Consider the following 20,305-nt stretch of genomic DNA (forward strand, 5'->3'; position numbering starts at 1 on the left):
AATTCAAAATTTAACAAAAACAAATATCTAAATTCTAACAAAAGAAACGTTTAAAATTATTGAAAAAGAACATAAAAAAAAACTAACAAAAAAATATTTAGAAACATTAAAAAAGAAAATCCAAAATTATTTAAAAAAAAAAACATCCACAAATATAAAGACAAACTTGGAAAAAGTCTCGCCAAATCAAAATGGGAACCTATAGCCCATTACCTTAATACCAACCTGCAATACAGCATGGAAGTGCAGGAATGAACTTATTTTCAGAGAGAACACACAGAGCAATCAATCTTTACAAATGATCAAAGCTCTAGCAGAGAATTATGATCTGGTTCTTAATCTAACAGCGAAAAGTAAGAAGCTTCTAAGCTTACACAAGGAGGAACAAGTAGGTTGGGAACCACCGGAAGAAGGATGGATCAAACTTAATGTGGATGGATCAGTTCTACAACTAGGAAGCAGGGGAGCATGTGGCGGGTTGTTAAGGAACTTCAGGGGTAGAATGCTTGTGGGCTTCAGTATGAATATTGGAACCTGTACCATAACGATGCCTGAGGTTTGGGCCATATATATTGGAATTAAAATGGCTGTGGAGTTGGGAATCAACAAGCTGAATGTGGAATCTGATTCAAGGGTAGCGTTCTCCCTAATCCAGAAGAACTCGATTGAACTTCACAGTTTACACAAATACCTCCCTAATTCGTTCTATTCAAGAGCTGCTAGTGAAGATTCAGACAATAACAATCAAGCATATCTATAGAGGAGCTAATTTTAGGTGCAGATTCTCTTGCAAAGCATGGCCAAGACCATCAAACAGGGGTCACTTGCTTCGATGAAGTGCCCTTTGTGCTTCTTCCTCATATTCTCGCTGATAGTAGAAGAGTAGTGTTTCCTAAGATCATTCCTTAGTTTTGTTTCTTTTGGGCCTTTTGGCACCCCCCTCCCAACTGATAAAAAAAAAAAAAAACCAAGAAGACGACAATTGCTAACAGCAACGCTTTGAAGTAGGTAGGCCACTGCAGCGATGTTCTTTTGGCATGATGTGACAGATGATGCAGATGAGTCATGGTGGACAGCATAGACTTTCGACGAGGCAGCAAACAGCGACGGTAGAGAACCGATTGTAGTGTGGTAGCAGAGGCAGCCACGCGGAGGAGTGTTGCTGTTGGGGAAGAAGCCGTGAGAGAAAAAAGGGAAGGATGAGAACTTCAGTTGTTCTTTTTTTAGTGTGAGAAGGAGAGTGAAATGAGTTTTAAAGTAATAATTGACTGTAGATGACAGTAGTTGGCTGATATCCAAATTGGTAACTAGCCCGATTGATGAGAATGTGCTCTTCTTCCATTCACTCGGAGTTTCTCTCCCTCTTTTCTTTCCAAAACTCGATCTAGACCACAGTTTCATCATGGTGCGATGAGAGTGGTAAATCGATAGAATGCGAGAGGAGTGACAGACGTTGACGCTTGCAGTGTTGTGAATCAGCAACAATGGAAAAAGCTTCCGATCTAGAATTAGAAATGAATCGAGATCCAAATCAAAATCAAGAGTTCTCGGCTGATGAGATTCAGAAGTTAGCTCGCTTACTAAATTGGCTTTCAAATCTACAGTCGAATGCAACAAGATCCAATATGAATATACATGTAGATCCGTCGAGTGTCTACTATCCACACTCAGGTGAGAATCCTAGAGTTTCTGTTGTGTCGATTGTCTTGAATACTCAAAATTATAATTCTTGGTCAAAGTCCATGAAGTTAGCATTAAAATCAAATAACAAATTAGGATTCATTGATGGAACAATTCTAAAACCGGGTAAAAATGATCCCGAATACAAAGCTTGGGATAAATGTAACTCATATGTGGTGTCTTAGCTGAATCTGTCAACTTAGTAAAATTGAACAAAGTGTTTCTTGGAATGAAATTGATATGGATTTATGGCTTGATTTAAGGCACAGGTACTATCATGGCAATCCTTGGAATTGTTGAATTGGAAGAGGAATTGTATGAAGCAAGAAAAAGGAATTGTATCACAAAATTGAAGGCAATATGGGAAGATATTGATAGTGTTAAACCAGTTCCAAGGTAAACACCAAATAAAAAAAAGGGTCCAAGGTGCAAGGGTGTGACTGGGGATTAGAAAATATGAGAGACTAGAATAAAATATATGCAGTAAAATTTTTGAGGGGGTTGAATATACAGTTTGGAAATGTTAGATCCCAAATAATATTGATGAAATCTGTCCCAATCATCAATGAAATTTTTTCTTTACTCACTCAACAAGAAAGACAACTTAATGGACTAGACCTAGAGGCAAGAAACTTTACAGCTTTGGCAAACTGAGTGCATAATTTTGCCAGTAGTGGCAGTAGTGTCCCCAGAGGCAGAGGACGAGGAATACGAGAAGGTCGAGTTGACAGAGGAGGAAAACACAGCTCCAAAACTTGTTCTTATTGCCACAAAGCTAAACATCTTGTGGATACTTGTTATCACAAGCACGGACTCCTACCTCACCTACAGAGGATTCTTATTACCAAACAAAAGAGACTTCTTTTTCCACTCAGTGAATCTAAGAGTTTGAACAGTTTTAATTTGGTGCATACCATATGGTGATCTCATTACAAAGTTTTAAATATTTTTTAACAATAGTAGATAATAAAACCAGATTTGTTTGGGTTTATTTCATGAAACTGAAATCAGAGGCAAGTAATTTGGTTCAAAACTTTGTTGCATATGTAAAAACCCAATTTCAAACTCAAATTAAAGTTATTGGATCCGATAATGGGCTTGAGTTTGAGCTTACTTCATATTATAATTCACAAGGCATATTGCACTAAACATCTTGTGTTGACACCCTATGATAAAATGGAATTGTTAAGAAAAAATATCAATACATTCTTAATGTTACAAGAGCTCTAATGTTTCAATCTTGTTTACCAAAAACCTTTTGAAGCTTTGCAGTTGGACAAGCTGTTCATATAATAGATAGGTTGCCCACTCCTATTTTGAAAAATCAGACACCCTTTGCTTTACTATTTGGTAAAGATGCAGATATTAGTGTTCGGTTGTTTGGCATATGCATTGACATTAGCTCATGATAGAAAGAAGTTTGATAAAAGAGCTAAGAAAAGTATTTTTTTTTTTTTCTAGGCTATCCATTGAACTCTGTCATGTATCATGTCTATAGTGAGATTGTTCAAAGCATTAGGGACAATCAGGAATTTATCACTAACTGGACGCATTTGTCCCTCACCATACCCTTACTAGACACATTATACATGTATATATTTTGAATAGAAGGACTAATTTGTCAACTCTTTTTTTTTTTCGAATAGTGAAGAACGAATTTGTAAAATTATAAACTAACCTCGTAGAGTGGTTCTCCATCCACAACTACCCATGGGACATACTCGAGGTGGGCGCAGCTTATTGGTTTCAGCTGCATACTGTAGCTCAAGCTGCATAAGATAGGTAAATGCTAAAATTGTGAGAAAAATCAAAGCCACACAATTACATTGACTCAAGTTAAGGCACATTTATCATCTCTTATAAAGTACAAAGGGGTATACATTGTTTGATCTCAATACAAGGGAATTATATTTGTCTAGAAATGTTGAATTTTATGAGCATTGTTTGTCTTATAAATTAATTGCTGAACATGCAAAGGGTATTTTGCCATCTTTTACACCAACTGTTGGTTCTAATTTTGATGACTTTGATCCCTTTTCTTTATGATTCTTCATATCTTCGTACTCACCTAATCATTGCATGCTGCTTCGGACAGGGAGTTCTAACTACCAATCATGTTGAGAGAGATACGGCTTGCATCACATTGTGGATTATGGAAAGCTGTCTCCCACCCATAGAGCCTTTTCCCTGGCAATAACCACAACCTCGAAGCCAAGGACGTATCAACAAGATGTTGTGCATGAGTGTTGGAGAAATGCAATCAGTGTGGAGTTACTCACCCTTGAGAAGAACAGGACTTGGACTATTACTTTGCTGACTCATGGTAAACGTAGTCTCTGTTGCAAGTGGGTGTTCAAGGTGAAATTGAATCTGGACGGCAGCGTTGAGTGCCACAAGGCGAGACTTGAGGCTCAAGGTTTTAATCAGAAAGCAGGCTATGATTATTTGGACTCTCAGGAATGATAATCATTTTTCTTCCATTCTTTGAAGTCCATCACTGGGGTGTGCCAATATAATTATTTTGCAGTATTTATTTAAGTGTTGTAGGCCTCTTCCTAATTCACCAGCATTAGCATGCATATTCTAAAGGACCCCATAGGGAGCAGCCTTATAAGGTTCCTGCTGTAGGAATTCATTGGATGCTTTGGTTGCACCACCCAACACGTGTATGAACATATATGAAGGTTATGTTTTTAGAGAAAATATCCTTTTGCAGCATCAGTTTGAGAAGCTGTCGCAGTTCAGCTTCAAGACCATCTTGTGTACAACCTGCAATCATCAAATTCAGTGACCAAGCTTTATGATGAAAGCTTAGTGCAAGTTATCAAAGAAAAAACCATAATATGCTTCGATATTACTAATAAGATTTCAGAGTTGTGCTTTGTTAAACCAAGGCAATGTTTTTCTTTTTTCTTTTTAATCTTATATTCTTCTGGCAGAATTTGTATTTGAAGACTCTATATCTAAGGTGTGCACACAGTATCTGAAAACAAAGTGGGTGAAATATTTAAGCCAAAAAATGGCTTAATAAAACAAGAGTTCAAAATTGAGATAGCTCTAAATTGACAAGAGAACTTGGTTCAAACTAACTCTTTAGTAGGATTCTGCAAGTAAGCCCTGCAAACATTCAGTTTAGCTTGGCTGCTTAGTAGATCTATAAGTCATGGTAGCACAACTCAAATTCCCGGTAAAGTAGCAGTGTAGCACCTTCGATTATATTATCACCAATAATCTCTGCATGAACATTGTCCATCTTTAAAGCAATGAAACCTGTGAGTATCTCTAACAGTGATTTCCCTACCAGAAATGGCTGAAATAATTTTTATGGCGTTGTGGCAATCACCACAAATTCTTAGGTTCTTCACAACCAGTATTGGCACCCCTTCTTCAGTACAGATCAAGCCAAATGCAACAGCCAGTTTCTCACTATGATACAATAATTTTCTTTCCTTCTCTTCTGCCGTTACTGCTTCTTCATCTTTCATCAATGCCCATCTTATATCAGGAACATAACCTGCTTGTTTCAACTTCTTTAACATCTCTCCCATATACTCATGAATCTTTTTTATCATTGGATGTGAAGTATCTTCAGCCACGAAGACATGCACTTTCTTATCTATCTCAATCCAGCTACAACCCGGTGTCTTCTTCACTCCTCTTTCACGCATCAGCTTCTTAAGTGTCGCAGCCTCTTCCCATCTGCCAGCACTGGCATACATATTAGAAAGTACCACGTATGGAACAGCACTATAAGGTTCAATCCGGACAAACTCACTGGCTGCTTTCACTGCAAGATCCACATTTCCATGTTTCTTACATGCTCCAAGTAAAGCAGCCCATTCAATAGAGCCAGGATTAAATGGCATCGTCTCAATAATCCTCTCAGCTTCCTTGAGTTTGCCCGCACGACCCAAAAGATCTATCATGCATGAATAATGTTCTGCCTCTGGTTCAAACCCAAACTTCTCCTTCATCATATTGAAATATTTCTGACCTTCCTCAACTTTCCCTGTGTGTGCGCATGCAGAAAGAACAGATATGAAGGTTATGTTATTTGGGGCAATATCCTTTTGCAGCATCAGTTCAAAAAGCCATAGTGACTCAGCCTCAAGACCATGCTGTGCGTAACCTGCTATCATTGAATTCAGTGATACCGTGTTGTGTTCTGGCATAGTATCAAAAATCTTTCTCGCATCCTGAAGATTCCCACATTTAGAATACATTGCAACAAGAGCATTATTCACCGAAACACGATTATAAAGGATGTCAGATTTGATTGTCAACGCGTGAACTTGATTTCCTACTGAGGGAGGTAAATTAGAGCAAGCACTAACCACACACACGAAACTACAATCATCTGGACGAAAGCCAACACGCTGCATCTTGCGAAAACAACAGAGGGCATCCTCAGACAAGTCCTCATTCTGGGAATATCCAGAAATCATTGTGTTCCATAGAACCAAATCTGGTGCAGTAATCTCTTCAAACACCTTCTTGCACTCTAACATGCCCCCTGCACACTTAGAGTACAAGTCAATCAATCCACTCCCTACATGAGTATTCCTGTGGAATCCACTCTTAATCATCTTAGCATGAAACTGCATCCCCCCTGCCAAATCCTTGAGGGAAGTAAAGGCAGTCAACACACTAGCCATAGTGAACATGTCAACCTCCAATCCCATCATAACCATCTCACAGAACAGTGCCAGCGCATCCCATCCCTCACGGTGTTGCCCGCAAGCCACTATCATCGAGTTCCAAGAAACCTCATCCCTCCCACCAACCCCCATCTCATGAAACACCCGTTTCGCCTCACCCAAGAATCCCTCCTTGCTATAACTCGTGAGGATGGCATTGTTAACAGAAGCATAAGAATGAAACCCACCCATCACCACGAAGCAATGTAGCTGCCTGATCAACCCCACGCCACGGCCGCAGCAAGCATCTATGACGCCGGAGAGGGTGAACCCGTCGATGGCAATGCACTTCTCTCTGACCAACCGGAGCAAGCCCAGTGCCTGCTCACAGTCGCCGCGCTCGGCATACGCACTAATGAGGGTGTTGTAGGAAACAAGGTCCGGTTGGGGAATTTGGTCGAACAGCTGGCGGGCAATGTGGGGAAGGGAGTGTTTGGCATAGGCATTGATGATGGCATTGTAGGAGAACACATTGGGGTGTTCAGTGAGGTCAAATGCAGTTCTGGCATTGCGTAGAGTGCCGCATTTGGAATAGAGAATGGTGAAATGGTTAGAGAGGTAGGTGGTAATGTTATCATTGTTGTTGTTGTGGGATTTGAAGAAGAGTGCGTGAAGGGCTTTCCCTGCTAAAAGGTTTCTTTCCGATATGCATGCTTTGAGAAGGTTCCGGAAGGCGTGAGGGTTTAGTAGTTGCCATGAGTGGTAGTTGAAGACAAGCATCAGTGTCCAGCTTCCCTTCTTCACACATATTTATAGAAAATTTTCACTTACGGCAGCACCAACATTAACAAATTTATATCAACAAAAAAAAACTACAAGTATTCCTATTGCTGAGAATGCTACATGGTAAGTGTGTGCAGGGCTCGCAATGGATAGGGTAGAGTAGGATAGAGTTTAGATCATATTCTAATTTTATTTGTAGATTAAAAATTTTATTAAAATTCTATCTTACTTTATTTGTGGATTGAGAACTCTAATCCTATTCGTATTCTAAAATTCTAAATCCTATTTTATCTGTAAAAATATTAAATTTTTTTAAAATAAATATAAAATTTAATCATTTCAAATTTTATACATATTAATAACATAAAAAATAAAAAATCAATGCTCTAAATTTCTAAATTAATTAATTAATTTAATAATTATTTATTTATTGCAAATCATTACATAAATGAAGTTGTGAGTTTAAACTCTAACTTTCTTTACTATATACTTCATTTCTACAATGCGTGAAAGCATTGTAGAAACCTGAACTTTTGCAATATTTTCTGGTCATTTTTTTATTAACCATATTAGTAGAAACAAATTTAAAAGGAACAGAATCGTGAATATAATATTGAATAAAACTTACCACATATTAAAAATATTTCTCTTACCTGAGAAAAGGTTGATTAAGAAAAACCTTTTATTAAACTTCAGCCTTTTGTCTGTTTGATCCTTTTCAGCTTTCATGATTTCTATATTTACAGGTTTTTTTGTTTTGCTATTTTGTTGAAATTTTCTTTATGCCTTTTCTTTTTGTGATAATTTTGTGGTGGAGTGCTCAATATTATAATTTTGTTTTCTATTTAGTGGTAAAATCACAGTTTGTTAGCGTTTTTGGTGAATAACCTAATAACAGTAAATTCCATAATTATACACAGTAAATATGAGTTTTTTGGATCAGAATAAAAATTACGAAGATTTGAACAAAAAATATAAATTAAGAGGAAAAAAAATTGAGTGAGTTAAAATCCAAAATCTTTTAACGATTCTTAAAACGAGAGTTATTGGGTAGTGGAATTTCGACGTGGCATTAAAGAGATTTATTCCAAATTTGGATTCAAGTATACCAAATTATGCGTTATTAACGTTATGCAGAGAACACTGACAAGTGACAACACAAGTTATACCAGATGGGCAAAACGGCTAGTAAGTAATATAAAGCGGAGATTTCAAAATAGGTAAAGAGATACAATCCCTAACAACTACGATAATAAAGGTTTTTGCAATGGTCGAAAATTATTACTATAGATCAAAAAATCATTTCTAAAATTTTAGACAACGTTTTGGTAATTGTTTTTTATCTGTGATATATGTGATTGTTGTTAATACTCATAAGCAACGATATTTTACTTAAGACAACGGTAAAAAAAAGGTTTAAAATTGTTCTCTTTCATGACGTAACGGTTTAAAATCATAACTGGATAAGTAACCGTTTTAAATTGTTGTAATTTTGTTATTCACAAAAATAATAGTTTAAAAGTGTTGTTTTTGGTATTTTTTTGTAACAATTTTAATATTATTATCATTTTGTAGCTGTTTTTAACAACAGTTTTAACACTATTGTGTTTTACAATTTTTGATAACGGTATTTTGTAGTTATATATTTCTTTATTTATAATAGTTTTTTTATGTTGCATTAAAATTAATATTCCAACTATTTTTTAGTGTTAATAGATTAATATTCTAACTATTTAAATCAAATCACTAAAGAAAACTAATTGAATATTTGATTTATAACGTATTCTATAAAATTTATACATGTTTGTGACTTATAAAAAAAAATTAGAAATCAAATAAACTAAAATACTTTAAAAGTTTATAACAAGAGTCTAAGTCATAACAATATCTAATTATAAACAAAAGAAATTTGTTATATTATAATAGTAAATAGTTTTTCCATCATCTTCACAAATTAGTGATTTTTACTTTTTAGTATTTGATCTTCATGATTAAATTCTTTTTCACCTTCGTAATGATTTTTCTGTGAAAAAAAAATAACAAATTAAATATAATACTAATCCTAATGCTAATAAATAATAATACTTACTAATAAAGAGAGGGGGCGAAGGAAAGAAAAATAACTATTAGTGATTCTTTTTATGCATTTCCTTATTAGATCATAATAGCTAATTTTAATTTGGTCAAACAAATTAATAACCTCGTTTAAAAATAATACAAGAATTATTAGGAATTGTTAGAATAATTAGTTCTTAATAGTAATTTAGGATAATTATAATATAATAAAATTATTTTTAAAATATATCAAATATTTATTTATTAATTTATTAATGAGTTAAAATAATTATTTTAATTTAAAATATACAATTATTTAATTAATTTATTTTATTCATAAATTAAATTTAAAATTTTAATTATTTAAATTATACTTTTAAATTTTATTACAATTACTTACATGTTAATTTTAATTATATTATATAATTATATTTTTAACCGTAGGGAATAAATATTATATAATTAGATTTTTAGATTATTATTTTGAATAATAATAAATTTAGATCTTTTTCACAATTATTTTGTCAAAAATTGAAAATAAATATTACATTTGGAAGGAATAATTTTTATGTGTATTATATGTTAAGTATTTTTAGGTAACAGTTTTTATGTGTATCTTTTGTATAATTATTTAAACAACATTAAAAGATCGTTGCTTGATAAAAAAAATCGTTGTAACGGTTATAAAAGTATTTTTTAAAATAGTTAAAGAGAACTGTTTTATTTTATTGCTATAAAATAATAAAAAAATTAAACTTCAACAGCAATAATGTAAAAATTATTGTCTAAGACCATCTAATAGAATAATTTTAAAATGTAATAAATTTGACAATAGTTTTTATGTGTATTATAAATTAAGTATTCTTAGGAACGATTTTTATGGGTAGCTTTTGTATAATTCTTTAAACATTAGAAAAGTATTGCTTGATAAAAAAAATTATTGTAATGGTTATAAAACATTTTTTAAAATAATAAAAGAGAACGATTTTATTTTATTGCCATAACATAATGAAAAATTAAACTTTAATAGCAACACTGTAAAAATTATTGTCTAAGACCATCCAATAGAATAATTTTAAAGTGTAGCAAATTGTGGCAACGTACAGTTTTTATGTGTACCATAAATTAAGTATTCTTGGGTAATGGTTTTTATGCGTTTTTTATTGTATAATTATTTAAACAATATTAAAAACTCATTGCCTAAAAATAAATCATTATAACAGTTATAAAATTATTCTCTAAAATAATCAAAGAGAACGATTTTATTTTATTGTTATAAAATAATAAAAAATTAAACTTCAATATTAACATTATAAAAAATTATTGTTTAAAATCATCTAAAAAAACAATTTTAAGACGTTAATTTTCACGTTACTAAAATCCATATTTATTGTAGCACACTACAATCCATCTCAAAATCTCAAATTTTCTCAAATACGTATCGTTAACCCGATACGAACAAATACAATAATAATCTTTAATTTATTTATTTTTTATTCATTTGGGATTTGTCCCTTGATCATATAAAAATGATTTATTTCCTCAACTATATGGATGATAGCAACAGACACAAGTGTCTCTGCCAACGCAACGAGGTTGTTCAGTTTGTGTAGGATGTTCAATTTTGCATCTTTTCTGGCATACTTCATTTTTGCAAAACCAAATTCGGATAATTGGAGGTTTCTCCGGATTACATGTTCTTGATAATAACTTTGTACCTGTCGCCATCCCTCCAAAAAATTAAATTAATTAAATTAAATACCATAATCTTCAATATGGCCAAGGTAGATTTGATGTATATGTAGTGCAATAAAGGTCTAAAATTTGTATATAGATTTACTACAAGAACTTTAATATGATTTATCTACATAATAATATAAATAAGGTAAAAACTCAGGTGAAGTCGACTTCACGTGAAGTTGATACTGAGAGCCGTTAGATGATTATTTGACTGATTTAATTAAATTTTCATCCAACAGTTCTCAAATATCAACTTCACGTGAAGTCGACTTTACCTAAGTTTCTACCTATAAATAAGTGTGAATTATAATATATCCATGCTGCAAGTTGTTAATTCGTAGTTAATACAAAAAAAAAAAGCAAAAAGCAATAATAATATGGAAGAGAAGAGAAGAAACTTACTGGTTGATGAGCAAATCAAGAGAGATGCAAAGAAAAGGATTAAAGGGGAGAAGAATTTCATCATTAAAATGCTAATTTAACTTTTACTCAACGGTTGTGTTACACTCGCACCAAAACCTTCTAGTTTGGCCACTATATATATACGGCAGTCGTGCATGATTTCATAATAAAATAAAAATTACTCCGACATAACGAGGGTGAAAATTTAGTATTTAAATTAATTATTATATATTTTAAATAAAATAATTAAATATTAAAATTTATCAAATTTGATATTATTAAATAATCACATATATTATAATAAAATAGTTATTTTTTTTAGAAATATTAGATAGTCAAGTATTTTTTAAACTAAGTCCAATTACAATATGGAAAAGTCTAGAGGGCTAGCAATTTTTTAACAATCTGACTAGTACTTAATCATCAAAAGAAAAGTGAGTGATCTCTTACCATTAGATGTAATCTTACACCATTAAAAATATTATTGATAGCCAATTGATAGTTACAAAACATAAAATTTGGTGGCCTCCTAACATTCCTCTTACAATATACATTCTTTTCTTTTTAGTAAGCGATTTTATGGGTCACAGTTAAGAGATTTATGTGTTATCTTTATTTTTGATAATTTTTAATTGGTTAAAACATTTTAAGTGTCACGGTTAAAAAATTATGTGTCACAGTTAAAAAATTATTTTTTATTTTTAATAACTTCTAATTGGATAAGAAATTTCTTGTGTCACAAATAAAAAATTTAAGTATTATTATTTATTAAGAAATTTTATGGGTCATAGTTAAGAAATTTATGTTTTATTTTTTTCTGATAACTTTTAATTGGTTAATAATTAAGAAATTATGTATCACATTAAAAAATTTTGATATATTTTTGTTTTTTATAACTTCTTATTGGATAAGAAATTTCTTGAGTCACAATAAAAAATTTTAGTACTTTTTTTTAATAAATTCTGCACAATTTAAAATTTTGCATTCTTAAAAGGAATAAAAATAAGAAAAGAAAAGAAAAAATTAAACAAAAAAATATTGTAATAAAACTAAAAAGAGAAGAAAGAAGAGAAAAAATAATTAAAAAAGAATGCAGCAACAATAGAAGAATAAGGAGGACACGGAAGGAAAATGCGTGCGAAGAAAAAAGAAGAAAAAGAATAAGTGTGTGATTTACGTGCATATTGTGTGAGTAATTTAGACTAATTTGATTGGACTTAATTATTAAAATGGTAATGCTAGGGAGAAAAAAAATACAAACTTATTTTATTTAGCATTAGACGATTAATAAATACTAAATAAGATAAGTTTATATTGTTTTAACTGAATTTTTAATATCTTCTCAATATTAATGTTAGATAGACAAAAAAAAAAAAACAGAATTTACCTTATTTAGCATTTATTAATTATTGTGACAATAAATGTTAAATAAAAAAATTATAATTATTTTTGGCTTATTTTTTTTGTTACCAAATATTTTTGTTATAAAAAATAATTAGATGTGTCACATGATTATTTTTTTTATAGCAACATAATTAATTTTTTCCCTAACACTAAATATATATGCATCATTAAATAGGAATTTATTGATAAATAAGATTTTGTGTGACAGTTGTTTCGTAATATTTATTTGGATTTATCTAAATAATGCTCATTAATTGGCTGATAAAAGATTCCGAAGACGAAAACTTATCTTTTGGAAATAATTAAGTAAACCACTAAACGTATAGATTTTCATTGCATTAAATATTCAGAGATTTTAATTTCTTTCCATCTCTTTTTGGCAGTTGATTATCAAAATTAAAATGCTTTGTGAATGTAATATGAATTAGTCATTATAAACTTGTCTATATTTATACATATTCTATATATTTTTTATAAAATAATTAACTATTAAAATAACCAAATCTTTTATAAAAGAGTAATTAATCAAACTTTTGCTTAATAAAATAATTAATTTTTTTTATGAAAACAAAACTAATTCATTATGTTTTGGTAATCTAGTTTGATTATACATATAAATCTAGTTTAATTATAGTTATGAATATAATTTGTTTATAAACGTTTTTAAATTTTGATTATTAAGTAAAGATTCAATTCAATTTCTATTTATTTTTTTAAAGGATAATAATGTTATTCTGTCCAAAAAAAACATTTTAGTCCTTAACAATATTATTTTGGGACAATATAAAATTATCTGTTGAAAAATTTTATTATATATAATAATCAAAATTAATTTTGTAGAGAATTTTATTTTATAATTTATGGGAATTTTAAACCCTCAAATTATTAATAGATTTATCTTTGAAATAAATTTATATATACACACATTCCAAAAATCTAATTACAAAAAGAAAACCAACAAATAATACAACTCAAACAATTACATCTATTATCATAAATACAAATATATCATATATTTTTTTTATACGCGTATTTATATACATACAACATATAAGATAATTTTTTGTCCTTCTTAAAAGAATGAATTCTGAAATAACACATCAAAGAAAAAATAACTAAATAACATTTATATTCTGAAAGTATTACCAGTAAACGTCTAAAACTCAATAAACTGTTCAAAAAAAATTTCATATCTTCGTTGAAAAATATTAAAATATAAGAGGGTGAGAATCAAACCATACAATCTTAGTAGAAAATTTTTAGAATTGTCATAAAAAAAAGTATAAATATACGTTGCCATATGACAAGTGATTTATATTAGTCTTATGATTTTTAGTGATTTATGCTATGATTTTCTTTTTTCAAATTCCTTTTGTTCTTCTAAACTTTTAGGATGCAACTGCTACTCCCTAAAACTCATACTCTTCAACATCATATTTTTTTTTTAATCACACTTTTCTTACAATTATCCAATTTACTTTTGTTACGGTATACTTTTCTCATTTTCAGTGATAAGACATTTTCCTCGTCACCTCCTATTTCTTTTTAGGTTTATCGTCTAACAAAACTCTTTTTGTAAACATCACAACCTTCTCCCTACAATGTCGAATCGGCTATTCCTAAACAGTCGCAATCAAGCAAATAATCACATATATTTCCAATTACATACACACAAACAAACAAGCAAATAATTTCAAATAATATACAAATAAATGCAATATAATGCATGTATATCGTTATCACCAAAAATCCGATAACATCTCTGAAATGAACATTACATGTATATCGTTGTCTGTATTTCAAAAATTATTTTCTCTATAAGCGTTACGTATTCGTGAAAAAATCATCCTTCCAATCCTCAGGCGAGTATTATGTATCGGCATCCTCACTAAGACCATACTAATCATTATTATCAAACTATGATAAGTATGACGAAACCACCATTCCTACATAATAACATAACATTGAGTAAGTAAGACGAAGTCACTATCCTTGCTAAACAAGCAATTAATATCACAATCACGCAAGTGAGACGGAACCTGTTTTCTTGCTAAATTAGTAGCCATTTCATAGTTAGAATCATGCAAGTGGGAAGGAACCATAGTTATCAAAATCGGACCGGACCGGCCGGAGTGGTCTGGCCGATTCGGTTTAGGTTGCAGATCGTTTCTGCAATTAACCCGGTCAACGGCGGTCAAACCCGTTGAAAACCGGACGAGTCAACGCGAACCGGTGCGGTTCGGGCGCATGAACCGCGCGTCTCCACGGTGCACCGGCGGGCATGCTAATCACAGTAGAAACACCTTGTTAATTAATTCACAAAAATGCATCACTTGAGATTCGAACCAAGAAGCTTGTGCAAAATCTTCAACTACCTTGCCACTATGCCAATCAATCTTCTGTGATAATTATAAGCTAATAATAATATATAATAAGAAAATTTACATGACAATGCTCTAAGCTAACAACCATACACTAGTTCATATGTCTAACATTAATTTTATTTATAAGTAACTTTTTTTTAGATTAGACCATTAAATTAAAGGCTAATAATTTATATAAATTATATATATCATATTAAAGTAATAAGCTAATGAAATTTATATATAATTTATTTAAATTTAAATAATATAAAATATTAAACCCTAATTTTTATTTTTTAATAAATATTGTATTATAATTTTATATATTTATTTAATTATTACCGGGTTAAACGGTTCGACCACTGACCCATCGGTTGAACCACTAACCCAGTGATTCAGTAACTTCACCGGGTCGATTGCCGGTTCGGTTCTGATAACTATGGAAGGAACTCGTATCCTTGCCACACAATCATATTCCAATAATGCAAGCAGAACAACACCTACGTCCTTGCGAAATAAACAATTTTACCATTAATAAAAAAATTTTGAAAATAAAATAAATTATTGAAAAGTGACTCACACTACAAGAAAACACCTTTATTACTATGCTTTTAAAGCGTGGCAAAAAACTAAAAAAGCATAATGATATCATTTCGCCACGCTTTTAAAATGGTCACATCTGCAAGTGTGGCGGTTGTTTTATCGTTACACTTTTGATGACCTATATATTGCCACGCTTTTTTTATCGTATGTGGGCGATATGGCAAAAGCTTATCTCACCGAGCATGAATATAAACTACACACATTTTCTTGGAGAAAACATCAATAGTTTACATCTAAAAATGATTATTTCAACTTAAGTAAGCACCACAAGGGCATGTTCTAGAATAAAACTCACATAAAGGTCATGCTCGGCGTAATCAAAAGCAAGATACAGAGACATGTCCGCGTGATTGATATGTACAGTTACAAGCTTCACAACATTCTCGTGGGTTCTCTCCCTCAGCAGCTGCACCAATCAACAAGTTGAAGCTGCTAAAAATCAACCCAAAGCACCCCATGGTATCCAAAAATTAGAACTACACACAGATACAATTCAATTTCCACATCTCAACAACTGTATTACCTATTTAATTTCACCAACAATCCAACGTCATCAAGAAACTAAAATCTACAAATAAAATAAAATTTGAAACTAAAAGAAAAATAAAACACAAGTCCAACTACTTGAGGTCCAAAATTTCACAACTTCCTTTAGCTAGAAACATAGCAGAAAACGTATTGAAGACTTTGAAAATAGAGTAAACAATTCAATTTCCACGTTCTAACAACTGCATTACCTTAATCACCATGACAATCACCATCAATTCATCATCAAAAACACATAGCAATAATCCATCAACAAAATTCACTATCAATCAATAATTTTATTAAGCACAACAATAATCCATCAACAAAATTCACTATCCTACCTTGCAGCACCATTGCAATCCTCATCACGGTGCCTATGGCTCGAACGGTGAACCCTATGGGCCATCCCATGGTCCTAAAAGAGCATGTGACCACGATACCCACGGGTGCCGCCTCAGACGAGCCGGCCCGGTCACCTTCAAGCCAATGCCTCTTCCTCTTCTTCGTCCTCAATGACGCTTGACACATTCTTCTTGTTCATCCGCTTCCTGGCATCTTCAACCATTTTGAGCGGGAAAATATTCATGTTGATTGAAAGAGGGGTCTTGAGAGTGGCGTAAGCCTTCTTGTAATCGGGTTTTGCTAAGAGGATGCCACTGCGCTTCTTCTTCTTCCTTTCCATGTTTAGGGTTTGAGCCCTCTTGACTTCGAAGCCGTAGAGGGACTCGAGGACGCGCTTGATCTCGATCTTGGTGGCGGATGGGATTGTCTTGAGTGTGATTTCTTGGATGTTGGTGAAGCTCGTTGGCATTAGCAGCTTTATTGGAAGGTTTGCAAACTACTCCTACGTGAGAAGGATGGAAAAGGAGGAGAAGAGAGTTGTAGCTGGGACTCGCGAAGGCACCATGAGAGCGACAATAAATCCATCACCGCTGTTGCTGTCCTACGTGTCTGCGTGAGAAGGATGGAAGAGGAGTGTTTGAATGAAGGAGAAAGGGAGACGCCGCTGCTATGTGAATTAGGGTTAGGGAAATGGGGAACAAAGGTTTTGTTACTGCATTCTCACTCTCAGATACAAAAAAAATATTTTTTTTGAAATTTTTTTTGCCATACTTTTGAAGCGTGCTAAAAAAGTTATAATAAACAGCCACACTTTTATAACGCTACTATAATAAAATTATGTTGCCACGCTTTAAAAGAGTGTTTGTTTCTCTCTCTATGACCATGTTTTTTAAGCATGACAAAAAAAACGTGGTTAAATCTCGAATCAATTGCCATCCTCATAAAAGTGTAGCCATAGACCCCTTTCGCCACGCCTTCTAAGTGTCGCAAGAAAAAACGTAACCGAATTTGTAATCAATTGTCACCCTCACAAAAATGTGATTATTGACTACTTTTAGCAAGTAGTCATTTTTTTAAAGCGTGACAAGAAAAAAACGTGGCTATAGGCCTTTTTCTTGTAGTGCTCGTACTAAAATTTTCAAAAACTCAAAATCTTATAAATAATGATAAAAGTTATAATGATAATGATGAGAAAGATGATAATAATTAGTTCTATCGTTGAAAAAAATTTTGTAAACATTTTAAATCCATACAAATTATAAATAAAATTTTTACAAAATTAGTTTTTATTATTATTTAATAAATTTTTTTATACTGTTCCAAAATAATATTATTAAAAACTAAAGTGTCTTTTTTTCTTTTAAAATAAAAATCACTTTATCATTAGAAAAATAAAAGAAATCGAGTTGAATCTTTACTCTTTTGATTATTATAATGGTAAGTTATTTTTCTCGTAGGAGCCTTTGGTTAGAGGGATATACTAGGAAGACAACTAGAAACAGATTAGCAATTGGAAGATTTCCACTTTCTCTCGTCTTAATTAATTGTACACTTTAAATTTTAATTTTTAACACATAATATTGTTTTTACATAGCTAATAAGTGGAACATTAAAAGTTTTTCAACATACCTATAATAAATTAATTAATGTGAGAAAATAAATTAATAATGTAATTAAAGAGAGTAATTATCAAGAATAATTTTATAAATTAATTTTTATTTTTTATAACCCTAATATATTTCAACAATTTCCCCAATCCAATTGAATATTTAAAAATGGACAGTTAATTAAGAATGCATGAAATACATTGACTAAAAGTTATGTTAGTCCAATCTGTATCATAATGTCCGTCCAAAAAAAAAAAAAAACCAAGAAAAACAAAAAATACTATTAGAAAATCATGTAAATAAACTAAATTAATTTTATAGAAAAAGACAAATTTCAATTTACATAATTAATATCTTATTTTGTTATAAAAAAAACTACGTCATTATATTAAACTCATATTTTAAAACCTTAAGAAACACATAAAAGAAAGATATTATGAAACAAAGTAATATTTATATTTTAGAATAAACTATTATTTTTATTTATAAATGTTCAAAATACTAATAAATTTACTTCAAAAAATAAAATTTTTATATTTATAAAAGATGAACTTTAATTTCTTGACAAAATAAATTACTAAAATTCTGAAAAATAAAAATAAAAGATATTACAAAACTATGAAAAAAATGAACCACTTTAATCATCCTAGACTTCACTTATACACTCAGTTTGGACATTAAAGAGTATTGGAAAAAATTATTAAGGACAAATTGCATAAATAAATTAAATAGAGATCAAATAATCCAAATGTAGCTTTTGTAGAAACATTACACTTCGGTCCTCTTTTATTTTTATTTAATCGGTTGAATGTTTTTATGGATTACACATTTTAACATAGCCATGGCACGTTAAAACATATTAATATATATGAAAGAGTGATACAACATAATACACTGGAGGTTAGACAACTACGAAGACTTTCATGTTGAATCAAATTTGCATTAGGCTACAGCGAATTATTTGGAGAAGCATAATTAGTTCTTCCTTGCAGTGAATTATGAATAAATACATTATTAACAAATAAATAAATAAATAAATAATGTTTATAATTAATTATTATAAGCATTGTTTAACTTTATTTATTTATTTATCATGTAAAAAATATTTTTTTAATTAAGTTGAGCTGGTCTAATAGTTAATTTATCAATGTGTTTAAATAAGATATAAAAAATATAATTTAAAAAAAATATAAATTATAATTTTTTAAAAAATATTTTTTATTTTTTTAGAATTTTTATTTTTATTATTAAAAATTTATCAAACTCTTTTTATTAAAAAAATTTCTTTTTTTATTAACTTAACAAACACGTTTTCAAAAAATAGCAGGGAGATTCCGGAGTAGATAGATTATATGGAGTTGATAGATTTGGAACTGTCAGGATAGGAAGAATGTACACATGATTTGGGAGATCCTCTTAGTGAATAGCAAGAGAACTTTGAGAGATTGTATTTAAAAGGCTTGGCAAGTCTTTTGTTTGTTGGAATCTGAAGTTATTGATGGGGTCCAAAGCCTTTTGAGACCTTAGACACATGGCAGAATCATGCAAGCTTCAAAAATGTAGTGCCCAAAGAATGGGATAAGGTGGAAAGGGTGGAAGGAGTATTGAAGAGTTGTTGCCACAGGTTTTATCATCTAAAGATATATGGCAAGCAAGAAGAGAGAAAGGAAAGAGTGCTGCAATCAAGATAGTATTGAGATGTGCAAGAGGGTACAAATATACGGTGTGTTTTATTTGTCTTTTGTTGATTTTGTATTCTTTGATTCTGTGTTACTATTTTTTATGTTTTTATTATTTAGTGATTGTGTATTAAAAATATGAATTTTTTGTATAAAAATAATTTTAAAATATTCAAAAAGTATGGTTAAAAAAAGTCAAATTTTTATTAGAAGTGTTAGGTAAAAGGATGAAATTTAAAAGAATATTTTGAGGAGTTGAATTTTTTTTTAGTAAAAATTAAATTAGTAGAAGTGAATTAGTTAGATTTGAAATGTAGATAATGTCATTTTGATAAAAAGAAATCAATAAATTAGATATTCCTTTTCTAATGTCACATGAGTACCTTTTTATTCGAAAACCTCCTCGCTACGGACATCCAGAACAATATTCATAACTTTAATTTAACTTATAAAGATCAACTTCTTCCTTACATTCATTTTTG

At 30.9% G+C, this 20,305-nt stretch overlaps 2 protein-coding genes and 1 pseudogene across 4 annotated transcripts; 1 reads left to right on the forward strand and 2 right to left on the reverse strand.

Moving 5' to 3' along the window:
* Window positions 1-1,484: 1,484 nt before the first annotated feature.
* On the forward strand, window positions 1,485-4,383 carry LOC130963585 (uncharacterized). Of its 2 annotated transcripts, XM_057889689.1 has the most exons (3): window positions 1,485-1,671; window positions 1,944-2,076; window positions 3,776-4,383. In XM_057889689.1, the coding sequence occupies exons 1-3, from the start codon at window positions 1,485-1,487 to the stop codon at window positions 3,783-3,785; spliced, it is 330 nt and encodes a 109-aa protein (XP_057745672.1). In that variant the 3' UTR covers window positions 3,786-4,383. The 2 variants fall into 2 exon arrangements, 1 of the variants encoding a protein (XP_057745672.1); XR_009079814.1 differs by lacking the exons at window positions 1,485-1,671; window positions 1,944-2,076 and adding an exon at window positions 3,334-3,462.
* LOC130963561 (pentatricopeptide repeat-containing protein At3g49710-like) lies at window positions 4,224-7,114 on the reverse strand. 2 transcript variants are annotated; one of them, XR_009079813.1, is made up of 2 exons: window positions 4,771-7,114; window positions 4,224-4,449 (listed from the first exon to the last, which is right to left on the reverse strand). XR_009079813.1 is itself a non-coding variant. In XM_057889668.1 (2 exons), the coding sequence occupies exon 1, from the start codon at window positions 7,095-7,097 to the stop codon at window positions 4,902-4,904; it is 2,196 nt and encodes a 731-aa protein (XP_057745651.1). In that variant the 5' UTR covers window positions 7,098-7,114; the 3' UTR covers window positions 4,228-4,449; window positions 4,888-4,901. The 2 variants fall into 2 exon arrangements, 1 of the variants encoding a protein (XP_057745651.1); XM_057889668.1 differs by having other exon boundaries at window positions 4,228-4,449; window positions 4,888-7,114.
* An 8,806-nt stretch (window positions 7,115-15,920) lies between these two features.
* On the reverse strand, window positions 15,921-17,473 carry LOC130973747 (uncharacterized; annotated as a pseudogene).
* Window positions 17,474-20,305: the final 2,832 nt, after the last annotated feature.

Source organism: Arachis stenosperma, chromosome 1, assembly GCF_014773155.1.
Source record: "Arachis stenosperma cultivar V10309 chromosome 1, arast.V10309.gnm1.PFL2, whole genome shotgun sequence".
NCBI classification, from domain to species: domain Eukaryota; kingdom Viridiplantae; phylum Streptophyta; class Magnoliopsida; order Fabales; family Fabaceae; genus Arachis; species Arachis stenosperma.